The following is a 20,941-nucleotide window of genomic DNA, read 5'->3' as shown; positions in this document are numbered from 1 at the left end:
TGGCTTCCCTGGTGACGGCCAAACTAGCCAGCCGCCGGAAGTGGGGCTGGGGGCGTCTGCGACGTGCCGGGTCCCGGGGCTGAGATCTCAGCGGTTCCTGGGTCCCGCCTCCCCACTTCCAGTGCCCGGTCTGTGCCCGGAGAGGGTTGCGACCTCTAAGCGTTCTTCAGACTCGGCAGCCCCAGGGGGCGGGGCGGGCCGCAGAACTCGCCCCTACTTCCCGCAGCCCCCGGAGGGCCCCGTCCTGCGTCCCCGACTAACCAGACAGGGAGGAAGGAAGGGTCCCGATCCCCGCCAGGCGGGCTCTCCAAGCGTCCTTTAGGTGGGGACGGCCTGTCCCCAGGCCCCTCTGGGGGGAGGGGAGGGAGTCCCCGGGGGCGTCCTCTGACCCTTGGTGCGTCCGGCAGGTTGGGAAGCCCCCAGCGCCCCCCGCCCAGACCATGGCCTCGGCCCCAGGAAGGGACAGCTCCCTGCTGGCCGCGGAGCTGAGGGAGGAGGCGAGAGCGGAGGCTGCCGAGGAGAGCCGGGGCCTGTGTGAGCAGATGCTGCTGCAGGTGGGCAGGCCTGGGGGATCGGGGAGGGGGGGCGGGGCCGGGGCAGCGCCGGCTCACTCGGCTCCCTGTCCCCGCAGGCCATGCAGAAGATCCTGGATGCCCAGTCCCCCATGCCCGACTCCAGGCAGATCCAGCCCAAGGCCGGTAAGGGGGCCAGGGACAGAGAGGGCCCAGTCCCAGGCCGGCTGCCCACACCCCCCACCTCAGGGTCCGGGGGTCCCACACCCCCATCTCAGGGTCCCCCACCCTGGGGTCCCCCCCCCTCAGGGTCCTGTGCTCCCACCCTGGGGTCCCACACCCCCCACCTCGGGGAATCACACCCCCCCCCCACCTCAGGGTCCTGGGGTCCCACACCCCCATCTCAGGGTCCCAAACACCCCCATCTCAGGGTCCCCCACCCTGGGGTCCCCCCACCTCAGGGTCCTGGGGTCCCACACCCCCCACCTCAGGGAATCACCCCCCCTCAGGGTCCTGTGCTCCCACCCTGGGGTCCCACACCCCTGCCCTGTCTCCACCCCCAACTGACTGGGGCCATGACCCCTGCCTTCCCAGCCCCCATCTGGGTTGTTTGGGGGGTGGCCCCCGTCTCCCCGGCCCGGCCTCTCCTCCTCCAGGTTTCTGTGTCAAGACCCGCTCCGCCGAGGGAAAGGTCTTCATCAACGTGTGTCAGTCGGACGCCATCCCGGCCCCGGCCGATCTCAGCGAGCAGGAGCTGCTGTGTGTGCTGGAGGGGGACCAGGCCGCCTTCCGCATCCCCATGAGTCTGGGGGAGCCCCACGCCGAGCTGGACCGAGGTGGGCCCGGCCCCTCCCGTCTCTCTCCCGCCCTGTCTGTGTGACTGCCGCCCCCGCTCTCCCCTCCCCCCCGCTCTCCCCTCCCCCGCTCCCCCTTTGCTTCCGTCTCTGGGGGTCCCCGGACTTGTCTCGGGCCAGGGCCGGTGGGTGGGAGCTTGGGGAGGTCCGGGGCCTCGGCACAGGGTGTGTTCATCCCCCCAGGAGGAAACGGCTGCACGGCCTATGACGTCGCCATCAACAGCAACTTCTACAAGAAGCTTCGGGTACGGGAGGGGGCGCTGCGGGAGCGGGGGGGGGGGGGGGGCTGGGCAGAGGCCGCCGGGAGCCTGGGGGGGGCGCCGAGGGCAGAGCTCCAGAAGGAGCCCGTGGGGTTCAGGCCTGAGCAACGTCTCCCCGTCTTTCCCAGAGTAATGATTTCTTCCTGGAGTTTTTTGTCACGGTGGCCATGGAGGGTTTGGAGGACAAGTATGGGACCCAGCTCAGCCGAGGTGAGGCTTTCCTCCGGCCGGCGCTGGGGGGCTGGGGAGGCGGCCGCCGCCCGCTGAGCCCCATCTCGGCCTCCCGCAGAGTGGCGCCTGCTGAAGTACCGGCCCTTCCTGGGCTCCATCTCCCAGCAGAACATCCGCACCCAGAGCCAGCCGCGGCCCCCGACCATCCAGGAGCTTGGAGACGGGTGAGAGGGGCCGGGGGCAGCGGGTGTGCAGGAGCCCGACGCCTCGCTGGGGCCTCTGCTCCCTGGCACGCCTCCCTCTGCCCCGTACCCCCCAGGGACCCCCACCCTGCCCTGTGCCCCTGCCCTGCTGCTTCTGTCGGTGTTGGTGGCTCCCTCTCAGAGGACGCCAGCCTCCTGCACGGCTGCGCCACGTCTGTCTGGGGACTTTGTCTCATTTCCCACGGGGGGCACGAGGGAGGAGGGAGAGAAGGGGCGTCTGTGGGAGCCCCCAGGAGGCTGCCTCGGGGCCCTGGTATGCAGTAGGTGCTTAAGAAACACTTGGTGACGGACTGCTCTGTCTCTCTCTTTGCCCAGCTCTGCCCATCCCCCTCTGAAGCTCTGGCTGGAGGCCCCAGACCTGCTCCTGGCTGAGGTGGTTTTGCCCACAGTGGTAAGTGCTGGGGGGGCTTTGGCTCAGCAGAGCGCCCTGGGGCAGGGGGGGCGGGGAGAGCTGGAGCCTGGCTTGTTCCCGTTGGACCCAGAAGGCCAGGGGTCTGAGAGGGCCGGGGGTCTGCACTGAGAGGGCCGGGGGTCTGCGCTGAGAGGGCCAGGGATCTGCGCTGAGAGGGCAGGGATCTGCGCTGAGAGGGCAGGGGTCTGCGCTGAGAGGGCAGGGGTCTGCGCTGAGAGGGCCGGGGATCTGCGCTGAGAGGGCCGGGGGTCTGCGCTGAGAGGGCCGGGGGTCTGCGCTGAGAGCACTGAGAGGGCCAGGGGGTCTGCGCTGAGAGGGCCGGGGGTCTGCGCTGAGAGGGCCGGGGGTCTGTGTTGAGAGGACCCAGGCCCTGAGCTGGCGTCTCACTCTGCCCGTTCCAGGCTTCTGCCCGGGAGCTGTCACTTCAGCTTGGGGGAGACCGGCTGGTCCTGGGGCCACCGGGAACCCCCTACCACGTGGACATCTTTGTCCCCCATCACATTGACCAAGAGCAGTGTCGGGCCGCCTTCAACCGGAAGAGCAAGGTGGGCTGTGGGGGGGCCGTGACCCGGGAGCCAGCGGGGTGCTGAGGGTGGGGGGAGGGGATGGCTCTTCACGCCTCCTGTCCCTCCTGCAGACCCTGATGATCTCCATGCCCCTGCAGACGGCGGCGTGCTCCTGAGACGGAGGAGCTGGGCTCCGGGGTGGGTGTCGGGCCTGGCCAGCCTGCCTCGCCCTCCCCTGCTGCCAAATAAAAGATTTTTATCTGGAAGAAGTCTGATTTTATCCTGGCTCCCACAGAAATGAGGAAACTCTGGGCCCCCACGCAAGGCAGAGGGCCCCCAACAGATGGAGGGGAGACTGCTCAGCCAAGGGGGATTGGGAGGGAGCGCTCTGGTCAGAGGGCAGGCGGGCACGGGAGGAGCACCAGGGGCCAGATGCTGGATGGGAGCTGGTGGTGTCCAGGGGTCAAGGTCAGGCTCTTCTCCCCTCGGACACCTGAGAGGAGGGGGCCCATGGCACCCACGGGACTGTGGGGTAAGGGAGAGGTCGGGGGACCTCAGGCTGGGATGGGGCTGGGAGAGGATGACAGGAGCTCCGGGGAGCTCGGGGGAGCCTGAGGTTGCAGCCAGAGACGCGCCAGGGGTCACCCGTCAGATCCTCGAGAACTAAGGCGTCACTACGCAGACGTGGAGAGGGGAGAGCCCCCGACCAAGCTGGGGGCACCTGTAGAGTGTGAGACGGAGAGTGGCCCGGGGGAGGCATCAGGAGGAGGAGCAGGCAGGTGGGGGGTGCCCCGGCGGGAAGCAGGGGCTGCAGGAGCAAGCTGGGGAAGGAGAGCCACGCTCGCTATTCCTGGGCTTTGGGGAGGGGCCCTCAGTCCTGGCACTTCAGAACCGCCCCCCTTGTCTAGTCGGGCAGCCCGCCAGTTCTGAAAGGCCTCGGGCTTGCTTCCCTGGGCTGACCGACCCTGTCGGCACCTGGCTGTGCCGGCGGTCCTCCCTGGGGGCTGTGCCGGTGGTCCTCCCTGGGGGCTGTGCAGAGTTCTTTGAGGCTCAGGACCCCGTCCCCGCAGGAAGGCCCCGCGGAAGCTCGAGGGTTGGGGACAGGACTCCGGCCGGCCCAAACTGGTGGGGACTCTGGCCTCCAGCCTGCTTAGCCTCAGCTTCCGGCGCCGGACCACTCTGCTGCCTCCTTTCCGATCCCGCCGTCTCTCCCCGTGTCCTGATCTCCGGGCTCTCTGGGTTCTGCAGCTCTCATCTCTCTCGGGCTCTGTCTCTGCTCTTTGCCCCCTGCCCCCACCCCAGCTCCTCCGGAGACCGGAAGCTCCCCGTTGCCAGCACCTGCCTTCCCTGAGCTTGGGGAGGCTTAAACCTTTTCAATTTGGCGGATTCCCAACTCCCAGCTCGGGGCTCCAGGGGCCAGGCCCTCCGGGGGTCCCAGAATCGCCGGAGGAGCTGGGCCCGATCGCTCCGCTGTGTTCTCCCGCGCTCTGCCTGCCTCTAATTCCTGCCTCAGCCGCTCTCCCGCCTTCCAGTCTTGCGTCTCCTGCTGCCCAGTGGACGTATCCAATGACCCCCCACTTCCCTAGACAGCAAGCCATCCAATCGAGGGCAAACTGATACAATTCTGTAGGTATCTCCACATTTATCGTGAAGCACAAGAAAAAGCAGATCAACAAAGAAGGAAAATGAGATTAAAAAAACAAAGCAAACAGCAAAAAAGGTGAAAAAGTGTTTTATGATCCACATTCGGTCCCCACAGCCCTCTGATGGCTCTGTCCGTCACCAGGCCGGAATCCTCCCCCTGTTGAAGAGCCTTGTCCATCAGAACTGATCATCGTACAACATTGTTGTTGCGTGTACAATGATCCCCTGGCTCTGCTCCCTTCCCTCAGCATCAGTCCATGTAAGTCTCTCCAGGCCTCTCTGAAATCATCCTGCTGCTCATTTTTTTTTTAATTATAGCTTTTAATTTATAAGTTATATGCACAGGTAAGTTTTCAGCATTGACAATTGCAAATCCTTTTGTTCCAACTTTTCCCTTCCTTCCCCCCATCCCCTCCCCCAGATGGCAGGTTGACCAATACATGTTAAATATGTTAAAGTATAAATTAAATACAAAATAAGTACACATGTCCTAACAGTGATTTTGCTGTACAAAAAGAATCGGACTCTGAAATAGTGTACAATTAGCCTGTGAAGGAAATCAAAAGTGCAGGCGGACAAAAATAGAGGGATTGGGAATTCTATGGAGTGGTTCATAGTCGTCTCCCAGAGTTCTTTCCCTGGGTGTAGCTGGTTCAGTTCACTGTTGCTCTATTGGAACTGATTTGGTTCATCTCATCGTTGAAGAGCCACGTCCATCAGAACTGATCATTATATGGTATCGTCGTTGAGGAATATAATGATCTCCTGGTCCTGCTCGTTTCACTTAGCATCACTTCATGTAAGTCTCTCCAGTCCTCTCTGTATTCATCCCGCTGGTCATTCCTTACAGAACAATAATATTCCATAAGGTTCATATCCCACAATTTATTCAGCCATTCTCCAATTGATGGGCATCCACTCAGTTTCCAGCTTCTGGCCCCTACAAACAGGGCTGCCGCAAACATTTTGGCCCATACAGGTCCCTTTCTCTGCTTTAAGATCTCTTTGGGATATAAGTAGTAACACTGCCAAATCAAAGGGGATGCACAGTTTGATAACTTTTTGAGCACAGTTCCAGATTGCTTGCCAGAATGGCTGGACCAGTTCACAGTTCCGTCAATAATGTATCAATGTCCCGGTTTTCCCGCATCCCCTCCAACATGCGTCATTATTGTTTCCTGGCATTTTAGCCAATCTGACAGGTGTGTAGTGGTATCTATGTGCTCTTAATTTGCATTTCTCTGATCAATAGTGTTTAATAAAAATTATTTCCCATAAAGGGCGGGGGAAAGACTAAAAACCATTTGGAAATTGAATAGTCCTAATTCTACGTAACGAGTGGATCAAACAAATCACAGAAAAAATCCATGATTTCATTCAAGAGAATAACAATAGTGAGGCAATATACCAAAATCTATGGGCTGCAGCCAAAGCTGTTCTTAGAGGAAATTTTATATCTCTAGTTACATGAATAAAATAGAGAAATAAAATTGGGCATTCATTTTTTTAAAAGCCAGAAAAAGAAATTAACCCTTGTGAAGACCGAGTTATCTCCCTGGATACCTTAGAATCAGCCGGAGTCAGGATAAGCAAAAGTCCTTGGTCTTTATTCTTGGTCTTTCGGGGTAGAAGGGAATGGATACAGGATCTCCACAACCTCTCCTCTTCATCTCCCCGCCAAAAGTGACTCTGGATTGCCTTACTCCACCCCCTCGTCCCTCCTACAATTCTCTGTGTACACCAATTATCGAGGCAGCACAGAATAGTGGGAAGGGCCATTTTCCAAGCATATGCTAATAGAATATTGTCCAATCCATAGTTAACCTTAAGCCCTCGGTGGTGCAACCTCAGTGCATCCACTCAGGAGTTTCAGCCCTCCCGCCCAGTTAAATACCAAATTGGAAATTCTGAAATTCAAAGGAGAGATTAATAAAATCGAAACTAAGAAAAAGACTCACTATGTCCAAAACTGACCATCCTTCCCCCACACCCAAAGCAGCTGGCCAGGGGGCACAGTGAAAATAGTGCTTTAGCCAGACTGAAGAAAACCCCAATGTGCATCCAGCTCTTAACTACCTATGTGGCCCTTAGCCTCTGTTTGCCTCGGTTTCCTGATCTGTAAAATGGGGATAATGGCATTTACCTCCCAAGATTAAGGACTGAGGAGAGTATTTGTGTAGGACTTAGCAGGCGCTCAGTAAATGCTTGTGTAGATTGTTGATTGACCAACCACTTCAGTGCAGTCCGATACCAAGGACATGGCCAGTTCTCCAAGGCCATTTCACTCCTGGTTAGAGCGGGGGACCCTGGCAGTTCTCACAAATGGATAAATCGGCCCCGGTTTCCCTTTTGGCTTGTCCTTTGCCTTTGAGACCCATTTCCTGTGGGTGCTGGAGGCCATTAAGTTCCTGATTCTGCTGAGTGTCTTCGCCCCTCGCCCTCCCCTGCCCCCCTCCCGGCGCCCTCCCGGAGCCCCTCGCCCGCCCCTGCCCCAGCCATCACCAAATCCATCCCTCCCTTTTTACAGGCTCAGTCATAAACACCGCCGTTGTAGTGGAACTCCCGATTTGACTCTAGAGCCCGCGAGTCTAAAACTCAGAAGAAAGAACAGCCCCGGGAGTCTCCGTCCTTTCTCCCTTTCCCCTTGGCGCCCCAGCGCGGCGCACACAGTAGGCCCTTCATAAAGGCTTTGCCCACTTCCCTTTCCGGCGAGGACTTTCACTGCGTTAGCGCCCTCAGCGGGAGGGGCCCCCACGGGATTCGCGGCCAGTTTGCGGAGATCCTCGCGGCTCGGGCGGCCTGCGGGCCGTTGGGCCAAAGGCGCCTTCGCTCGGCCGGAGGGCCGGCCCGGGCCGGCTGTGCGGCGCGCGGCCCTGGCGGTTTGAGCCCGTCGCCCCTCCCAGCGGGCGTTTCTCGGCGGCCTGGCCAGCGCAGTCCCCGGGGACGCGCTTCTCCTGCGAGAGCCGGGAGCCCCTCCCGGAGTTCCCCTCGCCCTCACTACCCCCCGCTTTCCGGGGGGAGAACAGCGCCACAGGAGCCAAGGAGACCCACGGGAAGAAGTGGCGGAAGGGATGAGGGGCCGGACCGAGCCCGGGACGCGCGGCCGGGGGCCTGAGCCGAGGCTCAGCCGCGAAGGAGGCTGGGAGAGAACGGCCGGAGGACAAGGCGCGATCCCAGAGCCCGAGGGGGGCCCTCAGCTGGCCCCGCCGTAGCAGAAATGGCCGCCCCCCCCCCCCTCGGAGAGCCCTCCCGGAGGCAGCCCCACGGCCCGAGCAGACCTCTGCCCTCCCTGCCGCGAGCCCCCCCCAGGCTCCCGGACATCTGGTGGCCGTCATCACGTGGGCAGCCCCTGGCATCTCAGCTCACGTCCCCGGACTCCGCGGAAATCCCCGGAGAGTTCCCGGAGCCCCGGCTGCCGATCCCTCGGCCGTGCGCTCCCTCGGATTACGGCTTCTGCCCCCAGATCCGCCCGCGCCTGCCGGCCGAAGCTCTCCCGCCGCTCAGCGCCTGCCAGTCTGCGGAGCCACCCTCGGCGGCCGCCCAAGGCATGGGATCTGCGGGGCCGGGAGTCCGACTGGCCGGGGATGGTTCCTCAGCATCCGGGCCATCTTCTCCCTGCGGGCCGCTGGGCCCTGGGCAGGCAAGGACCGAAGTACTGCCCCAAGGCAGACGGGGCAGGGCGCCGGGGGGGTCAGCCCCGTGAGCCCACTTTGCTGAGCCCAGCCAAGGAACCCCCCCCAAGCGCCTGGGCAGCCCCCCCTTGTCAGGCACATCCCTGCGGTTCAATTTTCCTACAATCCCCATCTTTGCTGAAGCTCTGAGGTCCACTAGGGCCAGCGGTGTCTTCCCCTTCCTCATGTCAGGTGGTGCCCCCCCCCCCTGCCCCCATGCGTTATGGTGTCTCTCCCCCTTCAGCTCCTGTAGGGCTCAAAATCCCTTTAGGATTGAGGCTGCCGGATGATTTTTACCTTCTTTCTAAATCCGACCTTTCTTGTGCAGCAAGATAACTGCATAAATATGTCTACATATATTGGATTTAACGTATATTTTAACATGTTTAACATGTATTGGTCAACCTGCCATCTGGGGGAGGGGGTGGGGGGAAGGAGGGGAAAAGTTGGAACCAAAGGATTTGCAACTGTCAGTGCCGAAAAATTCCCCATGCATATGCTCTGTATATAAAAAGCTATAAAAAAAAAATTAAAAAAAAAAAAAGAAAAGAAAAAGAAGGATTGAGCCTGCCAGCCAAGGACAATTCCAACCTCTTGCAGTGTTTCCTTCCTCCTGGCTAATTGTGACTTCCACCAGGGAACTCTTTTCCATTATTTATTTTTTTTAAATGAACAAATACCCGTTCCAAAAAGTGTCTTTATTAGTAGAAGAAATTCTATTCGAGTATCAAGCTTTTCTTTACTTCCTTGGAAATTCTTCTTTTGCTCTTTGCTGTGCAACTGTCTTTATTCTTCCCCCCCATTTCGTCTCTTCAATCCCCCCAAGCAGGCCATAGTTAAGAGAGGATATATTTCTATATCCCCATGTAGCTACGTACATATACATATACACTCATTATATACACATCTCCTATCTGGCTTTGCTTTAATTCTCCTTAACTTGCCCCACTATATTACTTAACTCCCCCCACCCTGAGATCCTCCCGCATCTTCTTCCCTCACCCTTGACTTCCTCCTTATTTCTCTACAGATCTTGGAGGGTGCTACGCCCTCCATAATATATAGGTTCCATAAAACCCCTTTCTTGCTAACTTTCTGCTCTCCCGCTCTATTTCATAGTTACCATTCTTCTTCTGCCATCTTCCGCCATATCTCCTGTAGAGAGATCCCTTCGGTAACTGGGATGTTCCCCTCCTCCTGAAATTAATCAAGCTGCGTTTCAGCTTGAAATCATGAGAAAGCAGAAGATCCTGGCACATTTACGGGGACATTGCAAACTTTACCCAAGACTGAGCCTCTGGAAACAAATGACACGCTCCGGGGAGCCGGATCATGGAAAACAGACGGGGTTGCTCACAGATCGGTGCTTTTCATAGTAACACATGGTTTTAAGATCTATAAGCTGCAGGGTTTCTCTCAGTAAATTATCAGCAGCCCCGCTCATTTTCAGCCGCCACTGGCCTGTGTTGTGCTGGCCACAACAATCTCCCCCAAAATCTTTCACACGGCCCTGACCTCTACTTAACGATTGGTCTGTTAGTCCCTTTAGGACCTGGGGGAGGGGGTTCTCAGTCCCTTAGGACCCCAGTACGGGTTTCATCTGGGCTAGGAGGCTCCAAGGGCTGCTCACACCATCTCCTTATCTCGGGGAATCACTCCCTGGGAGTCATTTCGGTTTTGTGGCTTCAGATGCAAAGATCATTCTTCTTGGCAGAGGAAACAGAAACAAAACAGGAAGTGAGTAGCTCTGCTTTTTCTCCACTTGTAGTCATTATTTTCCTGTCCATTCCAAGCAAACCCCTTGTGCCTCCTTTGACCCCCCCCCGCCCCTTTTTCCCCCAAGAGATGCAGCTCAATGGCCTAGCACATAGAGTACTGTATTTAAGATCAAGGAAGACTGCCTCAGATCCTAACTGTGGGAGCCTCAGCCTCTTATCTCCTCCCAGCCTTGGGACCTTCTTCTATAAAAGGGGATAACAATATCTCTCTTGTTCTTTAATCATGTCCAACTCTCTATGACCCCATTGGAGTTGTATTGGCGCCATTTGCTTTTCCAACTCATCTGAGAGGAGGAAATGGAGTCAGAGAGGGTGAAGTGACTATCTGGGTTCACACAGCTGGGAAGTGTCTGAGGCTGGATTTGAATTCAGATCTTCCTGACTCCTGGCCCAGTGATCTAATCACTGAACCACCTAGCTGCCCAAGGATTGTTATATTACATAATAAAGCAAAATATATAGCTTATTGTTATTATATATTATTATATAACTTTTATTATTATATTACTTTTTAAAAGACCTTATTCCCTTTTTATTTTTAATAATCGCTTTTTAATTTCAAAATATATGAAAAATTAGTTTTCAACATTCCCCCTTGCAAAACCTTGTGCTCCAAATTTTTCTCCCTCCCTTCCCCTGGACAGCAAGGAATCCAATGTGTTACACATGTGCAGTTCTTCTATACATAATTTCACATTTATCATACTGCACAAGAAAAATCAGATCAAAAAAGAAAAAAATGAGAAAATAAATAAAAAACAAGCAAATAACAGAAAAAGATGAAAATAACTATAATGTGATTCACATTCAGTCCCCAGAATGGTTAGATCAGTTCACAACTCCATCACTAATGCATTGGTGTCCCAGTTTTCCCCCATTCCCTCCAACAATTATCATTATTTTTTTCCTGTCATCTTAGTCAATCTGAGAGGTATGTAGTAGTGAGCTTACCCCTTTTTGTGATTCTTAGCAAACTTCTTGACTCTGTTCATTCTGAAATTTAAAATTCTTAATGTTTTCTCTCTCTCTCTCTCTTTCTCTTTTTTTTTTTTTTTTTTTTTTGATAAAATCCAAATGTTTATTTTCTCCTTCCAAGTCTTATCTCTTTCCTTGGGCCCAGTTAGCTTTTTTTTTTTTTTTTTTTTTTGCTTAATAACTTTTTATTGACAGAACCCATGCCAGGGTAATTTTTTACAGCATTATCCATTGCACTCACTTCTGTTCTGATTGTTCTCCTCCCTCCCTCCACCCCCTCCCCCAGATGGCAAGCCGTCCTTTACATGTTGAATAGGTTATAGTATATCCTAGTTACAATATATGTGTGGAGAACTGAACAGTTTTCTTGTTGCACAGGGAGAATGGGATTCAGAAGGTAGAAATAACCCGGGAAGAAAAACAAAAATGCAAACAGTTTACATTCATTTCCCAGTGTTCTTTCTTTGGGTGTAGCTGCTTCTGTCCATCTTGATCAATTGAAACTGAATTAGCTCTCTTTATCGAAGAGATCCACTTCCATCAGTATACATCCTCAAATAGTATTGTTGTTGAGGTATATAATGATCTCCTGATTCTTTTCATTTCACTTAGCATCAGTTCATGTAAGTCTCTCCAAGCCTCTCTGTATTCATCCTGCTGGTCATTCCTTACAGAAAAATAATATTCCATAACATTCATATACCACAATTTACTCAACCATTCTCCAATTGATGGACATACTTTCATTTTCCAGTTTCTAGCCACTACAAACAGGGCTGCCCCAAACATTTTGGCACATACAGGTCTAACCCTAACCCTTTCCCTTTTTTAGTATCTCTTTGAGGTATAAGCCCAGTAGAAACACTGCTGGATCAAAGGGGGTGCACAATTTGATAACTTTTTGAGCATAGTTCCAGATTGCTCTCCAGAATGGCTGGATGTGTTCACAATTCCACCAACAATGTATCAGCGTCCCTGTTTTCCCACATCCCCTCCAACATTCCGCATTATCTTTCCCTGTCACTCTAGCCAATCTGACAGGTATGTAGTGGTACCTCAGAGTTGTCTTAATTTGCATTTCTCTGATTAATAATGATTTGGAGCATATTTTCATATGGCTATAAATAGTTTGAATTTCTTCATCTGAGAATTGTCTGTTCATATCCTTTGACCATTTATCAATTGGAGAATGGTTTGATTTCTTATAAATTAGAGTCAATTCTCTCTATATTTTGGAAATGAGGCCTTTATCAGAACCTTTGACTGTAAAAATGTTTTCCCAGTTTATTGTTTCCCTTCTAATCTTGTCTGCATTTGTTTTGTTTGTACAAAAACTTTTCAATTTGATATAATCAAAATTTTCTATTTTGGGGTCAATAGTGGTCTCTAGTTCTTCTTTGGTCACAAATTCCTCCCTCTTCCACAGGTCTGAGAGGTAAACTATTCTATGCTCTTCCAATTTATTTATAATCTCATTCTTTATGCCTAGGTCATGAACCCATTTTGACCATTGTCTTGGTGTTCGGTGTTAAGTGTGGGTCAATGCCTAGTTTCTGCCATACTAGTTTCCAATTTTCCCAGCAATTTTTGTCAAACAATGTGTTCTTATTCCAAAAACTGGGGTCTTTGGGTTTGTCAAACACTATATTATTAAAGTTATTGGCTGTTTTGTCCTTTGAACCTAACCTATTCCATTGATCAACTAGTCTATTTCTTAGCCAATACCAGATGGTTTTAATAACTGCTGCTTTATAATATAATTTTAGATCTGGTACAGCTAGTCCACCTTCATTTGATTTTTTTTTCATTAATTCCCTTGAAATTCTTGACCTTTTGTTTTTCCATATGAACTTTGTTGTTATTTTTTCTAGGTCATCAAAGTAGGTTTTTGGGAGTCTGATTGGTATAGCACTAAATAAATAGATTAGTTTAGGTAGTATTGTCATCTTTATTATATTTGCTCGCCCAATCCAAGAGCATTTAATATTTTTCCAGTTGGTTAGATCAGACTTAATTTGTGTGGAAAGTGTTTTGTAGTTTTGCTCATAAAGTTTCTGATTTTCCCTTGGCAGATAGATTCCTAAATATTTTATGTAATCAGTAGTTACTTTAAATGGAATTTCTTTTTGTAATTCTAACTGTTGGGTTTTGTTAGTGATATATAAGAATGCTGATGACTTATGTGGGTTTATTTTGTATCCTGCAACTTTGCTGAAGGTGTGGATTGTTTCTACTAACTTTTTAGTAGGGTCTCTGGGGTTCTCTAAGTATACTGTCATATCATCAGCAAAGAGTGATAATTTGGTTTCCTCATTGCCTATTTTTATTCCTTTAATCTCTTTCTCAACTCTTATTGCCAAAGCTAGCATTTCTAATACAATATTAAATAGTAACGGTGATAGTGGGCAACCTTGTTTCATTCCTGATCTTATTGGGAATGGTTGCAGTTTGTTCCTGTTACATATGATGCTTACTGCTGGTTTTAAATAGATGCTACTGATTATTTTAAGGAAAAGTCCATTTATTCCTATACTCTCAGGAGTTTTTAATAGGAATGGATGTTGAATTTTATCAAATGCTTTTTCTGCATCTATTGAGATGATCATATGGTTTTTGTTAATTTGATTATTAATATGGCCAATTATACTGATAGTTTTCCTAATATTGAACCAGCCCTGCATTCCTGGTATAAATCCTACTTGATCGTGGTGTATTATTCTAGAGATGATTTTCAGTAGTCTTTTTGCTAATATCTTATTAAGATTTTAGCATCAATATTCATTAGGGAGATTGGTCTATAATTTTCTTTCTCTGTTTGCAATCTACCTGGTTTAGGTATCAGTACCATGTCTGTGTCGTAAAAGGAGTTTGGTAGGACTCTTTCAATCCCTATTTTTTCAAATAGTTTATAAAGCATTGGGGCTAATTGTTCTTTGAATGTTTCATAGAATTCATATGTGAATCTATCTGGTCCCGGGGATTTTTTTTTAGGGAGTTGAGTAATAGCTTGTTCTTTTTCTTTTTCTGAAATGGGACTATTTAAGCAATTTACTTCCTCCTCTGGTAATCTGGGAAGCCTATATTTTTGGAGGTAGTCACCCATTTTGCTTAGGTTATCAAATTTATTGGTATAAAGTTGTCATTATCTTGAGTGAAATTATTAATTGTGTCTATAATGTGCTATTTCACCCATCATTCTTTAAGATGAGATTATTTAGTTTCCAATTACTTTTTGATCTATTTACACCTAACTTTGTTGAATGTAGTTTTTATTGCATCGTGATCTGAAAAGAAAGCATTTACTATTTCTGCCTTCTTGCATTTCATTTTGAGGTCTTTATGTCCTAATAGATGGTCAATTTTTGTGTAGGTTCCATGGACTGCTGAGAAGAAAGTATTCTCCTTTCTGTCACCATTCAGTTTTCTCCAGAGATCTATCATACCTAATTTTTCTAATATTCTATTTACCTCTTTAATTTCTTTCTTATTTGTTTTATGATTTGATTTATCTTAATCTGAGAGTGCAAGTTGAGATCTCCCACTATTATAGTTTTGCTGTCTATTTCTTCTCGCAACTCTCTTAACTTCTCCTTTAGGAAGTTAGATGCTATACCACTTGGTGCATATATGTTTAATACTGATATTGCTTCATTGTCTATAGTGCCCTTTAGCAAGATATAGTTTCCTTCCTTATCTCTTTTAATTAGATCAATCTTTTCTTTTGCTCTTAATGTTCTCTTTATAGAAATTTGCCATATGGCTATTTTCATTCTTTCTTATTGGGCCTTGTTCTGCCTATTTTCTTTTTATTTTTAAAAAGGTATACATGTTTATGCAATTACCTTGCTGCACAAGAAAAATCAGATCAAAAAGGAAAAAAAAAGAGAAAGAAAATAAAATTCAAGCAAACAACAGAAGAAGTGAGAATGCTATGTTGTGGTCCACCCTCAATTCCCACAGTCCTCTCTCTGGGTGTAGTTGGTTCAGTTCATTACTGCTCTATTGGAACTGGTTTGAATCATCTCATTGTTGAAGAGGGCCATGTCCATCAGAATTGATCCTCACATAGTATTGTTTAAATGTACAATGATCTCCTGGTCCTGCTCGTTTCACTCAGCATCAGTTCCTATAAGTCTCTCCAGGCCTTTCTGAAATCTTCTGGCTGGTCATTCCTTACAGAACAGTAATATTCCATAATATTCATATACCACAATTTATTCAGCCATTCTCCAATGGATGGGCATCCACTCAGTTTCCAGTTTCTGGCCACTACAAAGAAGGCTTCCAAAAATATTCGTGTACATACAGATCCCTTTCTCTTCTTTAAGATCTCTTTGGGATATAAGCCCACGAGTAACACTGCTGAATCAAAGGGTATGCACAGTTTGATAACTTTTTGAGCCTAGTTCCAAATTGCTCTCCAGAATGGCTGGATGTATTCGCAACTTCACCAACAATGCAGGAGTGTCCCAGTTTTTCAGCATCCCTTCCAACATTCATCATTATCTTTTCCTTCATCTTAGCCACTCTGACAGGTATCTCAGAGTTGTCTTAATTTGCAGTTCTTTGATCAATAGTGATTTAGATCACTTTTTCATATAATTAGAAATAGCTTCAATTTCTTCATCTGAAAATTGTTCATATCCTTTGCCTATTTATTGATTGGAGAATGGCTTGAATTCTTATAAATTTGAGTTAATTCTCAATATATTTTAGAAATAAGGACTTTATCAGAATCTCTGAATATAAAAATGTTTTCCCAGTTTACTGTTTCCTTCTAATCTTGGCTGCATTTGTTTTGTTTGTACAAAACCTTCTTAACTTAATATAATCAAAATTATCTATTTTGTGATCAATAATGAGCTCCTGTTCTTCTTTAACCATGGATTCCTTCCTTCTCCACAGCTCTGAAAGGTAAACTATCCTTTGTTCTTCTAATTTGTTTTTAATATCGCTCTTTATGTCTAGATCATGAACCCATTTCAACCTTATGTTAGTATATGGTGTTAGGTGTGGGTCTATGCCTACCTTCTGCCATACTAGTTTCCAATTTTGCCAGCAGTTTTTGTCAAATAGTGAATTCTTATTCCAAAATCTGGGTCTTTGGGTTTGTCAAACACTAGATTACTATAGTCATTGCCTGTCTTGTCCTGTGAACTTAACCTATTCCATTGATCAACTGCTCTATTTCTTAGCCAGTACCAAATGGTTTTGATATCCACTGCTCTATAATATAGTTTTAGGTCTGACCCAATTAATTCTTCATTTGCATTTTTTCATTGATTTCCTTGACATTCTTGACCTTTTGTTCTTTCAGAGGAACTTTGTTATTATTATTATTATTTTTTAGCTCTGTAAGATAATTTCTTGGGAGTTTGGTATGGCACTAAATTAGTAGATTAATTTAGGTAGTATTGTCATTTTTATTATATTCATTCAGGCTACCTGTGAGCACTTGATATTTTTCCAACTGATTAGATCTGACTTTATTTGTGTGGAAAGTGTTTTGTAGTTGTGTTTGTGTAGTTCCTGACTTTGCCTTGGCAGGTAGATTCCCATATATTTTATACTATCAATAGTTATTTTAAGTGGAATTTCTCTTTATCTTTTGCTGCTGAACTTTGTTGGTAATATATAAAAATGCTGATGATTTATGTGTATTTATTTTGTATCCTGCAACTTTGCTAAAATTGTGAATTGTTTCTAGTAGTTTTTAGTTGATTCTCTAGGGTTCTCTAAGTATACCATCATATCATCTGCAACATGATCATTTCTGCTTATTTTTTTTTAAAATCGGTTTGTGGGACTTAGGTCAAATTTCTTGCCTTCTCAATGGAGTGGGGGTTAAAGGAGGGGGAGGAGAAAAGGGAGAAGGAAATTTGGAACTCAAAATTTGAAAAAAACACCAAGCAAACAGGGGCAGCTAGTTGGCACAGTGAATAGAGCACTGCATCTGAAGTCAGGAGAACCTGAGTCAGATGCTTGACATTTGGACCTTGCCCCTCCCCCTGAATATTAAAATAAATTTTTACATATAATTAGGGAAAATGGAATGCTAGGTTACAAAAAACCAGTTTGTGGGTGAGTTCCCTGTGCATCCACGTCAGTCTCTTCAGACAAATCCCACTTCCTCTCCTTGTTGGAATCATTTGCCTTTGTCCCTTCAGTCTCTAACTCCGGAGCATCTTTCATCCGCCCTGATCCAACTCTCCTGTATCATCTCAGTCCATGGGATTCTACGGATGCTGCCACCAGCCCTTGGAAGCCTGCTTGCCCCGTGCCCAGATGGGAGCTGCCCCCTTCCTGTCCTTCCCTGACACCAGTGGCCGAGGGAATTGGCGCTCACCCCTGCATCCCCTGCAGCGCCACCTGGCGACAAGCGCCTCTCCAGGGAGAATCACAGTGAGAAGATCTTCCCCCGTGGTGCTTCTAGCTTGGAAGGAGGAGATGATGGTATCAGTCAAGACCAGGCCGCCTTAGCGGGTTTGGGCAGAAAAGGGTAGAGCGGCTGCTGGGAGAGCTGCCCCAAAAAGGCATTTGGTGGCTTTGGGAGACATGAGGGATGGTTGGCCCAGAGATTAGTGTCCTGGCTGCTTCTGGCCTCTGGGCCACGGCCTTGTGCTTTGGGGCTAAAGTCCATGGGATCCACGACTTTATGGTTTTGGTCTAAGGTCCATGGGAGCCACGGCCTTGTGGTTTTGGTCTAAGGTCCATGGGAGCCACGGTCTTGTGGTTTGGGGCAAAGGTCCACGGGATCCATGACCTTGTGATTTTGGTCTAAGGTCCACAGGATCCATGGCCTTGTGCTTTGGGGCTAAGGTCCACGGGATCCACAGTCTTGTGGTTTGGGGCAAAGGTCCACGGGATACATGACCTTGTGATTTTGGTCTAAGGTCCATGGGATCCATGGCCTCATGGTTTTAGGCTAATATGACAAACTCCACGGGATCCACAGCCTTGTGGTTTGGGGCTAAGGTCCACGGGATCTATGGCCTTGTGGTTTTAGGCTAACATGGCAAACTCCACAGGATCCACAGCCTTGTGGTTTTGGTCTAAGGTCTATGAAATCCATGGCCTTGTAGTTTGGGGCTAAGGTCCACAGGATCCACGGCCTTGTGGTTTGGGGCTAAGGTCTATGAGATCCACGGCCTTGTGGTTTGAGGCCAAAGTCCATGGGATTCACGGCCTTGTGGTTTGGGGCTAAGGTCCATGGGATCCTTCTCATCCCAGTAAACCCACAGAAGAGATTTTAGTTGTTGCCCTTTTCCTTGGGCAATCCAAGGATCTAGAGGTGGCCCAGGCTTCAAAGTGACCAGGTTCAATGAGTGACACTGACTGATGTCCAGGACACCGGGGTCAGGTGGGTGTGCTACAGAACACTAGCCAAGATCAGGAGGTCTGAATTGAAACCCAGCCTTAGACTCTCACTAGCTATGTGTTCCTGTGCAAGGCACTTCACCTGTTTGCCTCAATTTCTTCACTTGTAAAATGGAGTTAATAACAGTCCCTTCCTTATAGATTTGTTGTGAAGATCAAATGAGATCTTAGTCCAGTGCCTGGCATACAGCAGTTACTTAATAAATGTTTATTGCCTTCCTTTCCCTTTTTAACTAATAAGAAGAGCATTTGATGTTTAGAAGAGCACCTTCCTTAAAGGTTTGTTGTGAAGTTCAAATGAGATGATTTTTTTTATTGAAATTTTTTACTTTCAAAACATATGCAAGGATAATTTTTCAAATACTGACCCTTGCACAGCCTTTTATTTCAGATTTTCTCCCCCTTCTCCCCATCCCTCCCCTAGATGGCAAACAATCCAATATATGTTATACATGTTAAAAATAGGTGTTAAATCCAATATAGACATACATATTTCCAAATGTCATTCTGTGTGTTCCATAATATCATGCTGTGTAAGAAGAATCTGATCAAGGTCTTATACCCCAAAGAGATACTAAAGAAGGGAAAGGGGCCTGTATGTGCCAAAATGTTTGTGGCAGCCCTGTTTGTAGTGGCTAGAAACTGGAAAATGAATGGATGCCCATCCATTGGAGAATGGCTGGGTAAATTGTGGTATATGAATGTTATGGAATATTATTGTTCTGTAAGGAATGACCAGCAGGATGAATACAGAGGACTGGCGAGACTTACATGAACTAAAGTTCATGTGAAATGAGCAGAACCAGGAGATCATTATGTACCTCAACAACGATATTGTTTGAGGATGTATTCTGATGGAAGTGGATCTCTTCGATAAAGAGAGCTAATTCAGTTTCAATGGATCAAGGATGGACAGAAGCAGCTACACCCAAAGAAAGAACACTGGGAAATGAATATAAACTGCTTGCATTTTTGTTTTTCTTCCCAGGTTATTTATACCTTCTGAATCCAACTCTTCCTGTGCAAGAAGAAAACTGTTCGGTTCTGCACACATACATCGTATCTAGGATATACTGCAACATATTTAACATGTATAGGACTGCTTGCCATCTGAGGAGAGGGGGGGGTGGGAGGGAGGGGAAAAATCGGAACAGAAGTGAGTGCAAGGGATAATGTTGTAAAAAATTACCCTGGCATGGGTTCTGTCAATAAAAAGTTATTTTAAAAAATCTTCTAACAAGGGATCAAAAAAAAAGAAGAATCTGATCAAAAAGGAAAATAAAAAAACAAGCAAAACAACAAAAAGAGTGAGAATGCAGTGTTGTGGTTCCCACAGTCCTCTCTGGGTATAGATGGCTCTCTTCACAAGATCATTGGAACTGGCCTAATCACAAAGTGATATTTGTAAAGCACAGTGTCCGGCATACATCAGGTGTTTAATAAATGTGTATTACCTTCCCTTCTTTACTAACAAGAAGAAAACTGTTTGGAAGAATTGCTCAGGTTTAACTTATATTGGATTAGCTGCTGTCTAGGGGATGGGGGAGGTGGGAAGGGAGGGAGAAAAATTTGAAACACAAGGTTTTACAAGGGTGCATTTGAAAACAATCTTTTTGAAAAATAAAAAGCTATTTTATTAAAACTTTTTATTTTTCAAAACACGTGTGTGGACAATCCTGCAACATTAGCCCTTGCAAAACCTTGTATTCCAGTCTCCCCCTCTTCTCCCCCCGTTCCTGATATGGCAAGTAATCCAGTATATGTTAAACATGTAGAAATCTATATTAAATCCAATATATCAATACATATTTGTATAATTATCTTGCTGTGTAAGAAAAATCAAATCAAACCAAAAATGAGTAAGAAAACAAAATGCAAGCAAACAACAAAAAGCGTGAGAACGCTGTGTCGTGGTCCACACTCGGTCCTTTCTCTGGGGCACATGGTTCTCCCCATGCCAAGGTCATTGGGACTGGCCTGAATTCTTGTCATGGAAGAGAGCTTGGTCCATCAGAACTGATCACCATATAATCTTGCTGTTGCCGTGGATACTGATCTCCTGATCTCCCAAGCTGCCAATAGAAGCTCATTGCCCTCCCTGGTGGGCTGACTGAGCCTGCCCAGGGATCCCCTTCTTGGAGCACCTTCTGGTCCGCCAGTGGAACTGGGGGGGGTTGTTCTGGCCATTTTTGCCATTTTCTAATTAAAGAAACTGAGGCGGACAGATGAACTACATTGTTCAGGGCCACACAACTATGAGTTGCTGCGGTTGGATTTGCACTCGGGGCTTCCTGACTCCAGGGAGGCCTCCTGATTATTGTCAGGGTCTCCCATGGGAGTGGAGCAGCAGCTGTGTGCGTCCCACATGCGAAGTCATTCACTTGGGAACTCTGTTCTCACCAGTATTAATCAGTGGGTGGAATCGCTCAGGGTCTGCCTGCCGGGGTCTCCCCAGAGCCGGGAGCTGCCGATGGTTCCTTCCCTCTTTGCTACGAGGGGCCAGGCTCTTGCCGAGTTC

The 20,941-nt window shown here is 48.4% G+C and overlaps 1 protein-coding gene and 1 long non-coding RNA gene across 2 annotated transcripts; one reads left to right on the top strand and one right to left on the bottom strand.

Annotated features, from left to right (window-relative positions):
* Positions 1-17: 17 nt before the first annotated feature.
* On the top strand, positions 18-3,247 carry PIH1D1 (PIH1 domain containing 1). The gene is made up of 10 exons (XM_051989796.1): positions 18-322; positions 408-554; positions 632-698; positions 1,169-1,348; positions 1,550-1,611; positions 1,755-1,836; positions 1,916-2,021; positions 2,376-2,451; positions 2,874-3,017; positions 3,110-3,247. The coding sequence occupies exons 2-10, from the start codon at positions 441-443 to the stop codon at positions 3,152-3,154; spliced, it is 876 nt and encodes a 291-aa protein (XP_051845756.1). The 5' UTR covers positions 18-322; positions 408-440; the 3' UTR covers positions 3,155-3,247.
* Positions 658-1,064, bottom strand: LOC127556590 (uncharacterized). The gene is made up of 3 exons (XR_007952479.1): positions 969-1,064; positions 860-937; positions 658-756 (listed from the first exon to the last, which is right to left on the bottom strand). It is a non-coding gene; the product is annotated as an uncharacterized LOC127556590 (long non-coding RNA).
* Positions 3,248-20,941: the final 17,694 nt, after the last annotated feature.

This window comes from Antechinus flavipes, chromosome 3 (assembly GCF_016432865.1).
Source record: "Antechinus flavipes isolate AdamAnt ecotype Samford, QLD, Australia chromosome 3, AdamAnt_v2, whole genome shotgun sequence".
Taxonomy (NCBI): Eukaryota; Metazoa; Chordata; class Mammalia; order Dasyuromorphia; family Dasyuridae; genus Antechinus; species Antechinus flavipes.
This window is presented reverse-complemented; position numbering and strand designations above follow the sequence as displayed.

What these genes read in the sequence shown, in the direction of transcription:
- PIH1D1 (XM_051989796.1), top strand. Translation starts at nt 441, where the DNA reads ATGGCCTCGGCCCCAGGAAGGGACAGCTCCCTGCTGGCCGCGGAGCTG. An exon ending in TGGGACCCAGCTCAGCCGAG is followed by an intron (nt 1,837 to 1,915) that starts GTGAGGCTTTCC and finishes GGCCTCCCGCAG; the next exon opens with AGTGGCGCCTGCTGAAGTAC. An exon ending in ATCCAGGAGCTTGGAGACGG is followed by an intron (nt 2,022 to 2,375) that starts GTGAGAGGGGCC and finishes CTCTTTGCCCAG; the next exon opens with CTCTGCCCATCCCCCTCTGA.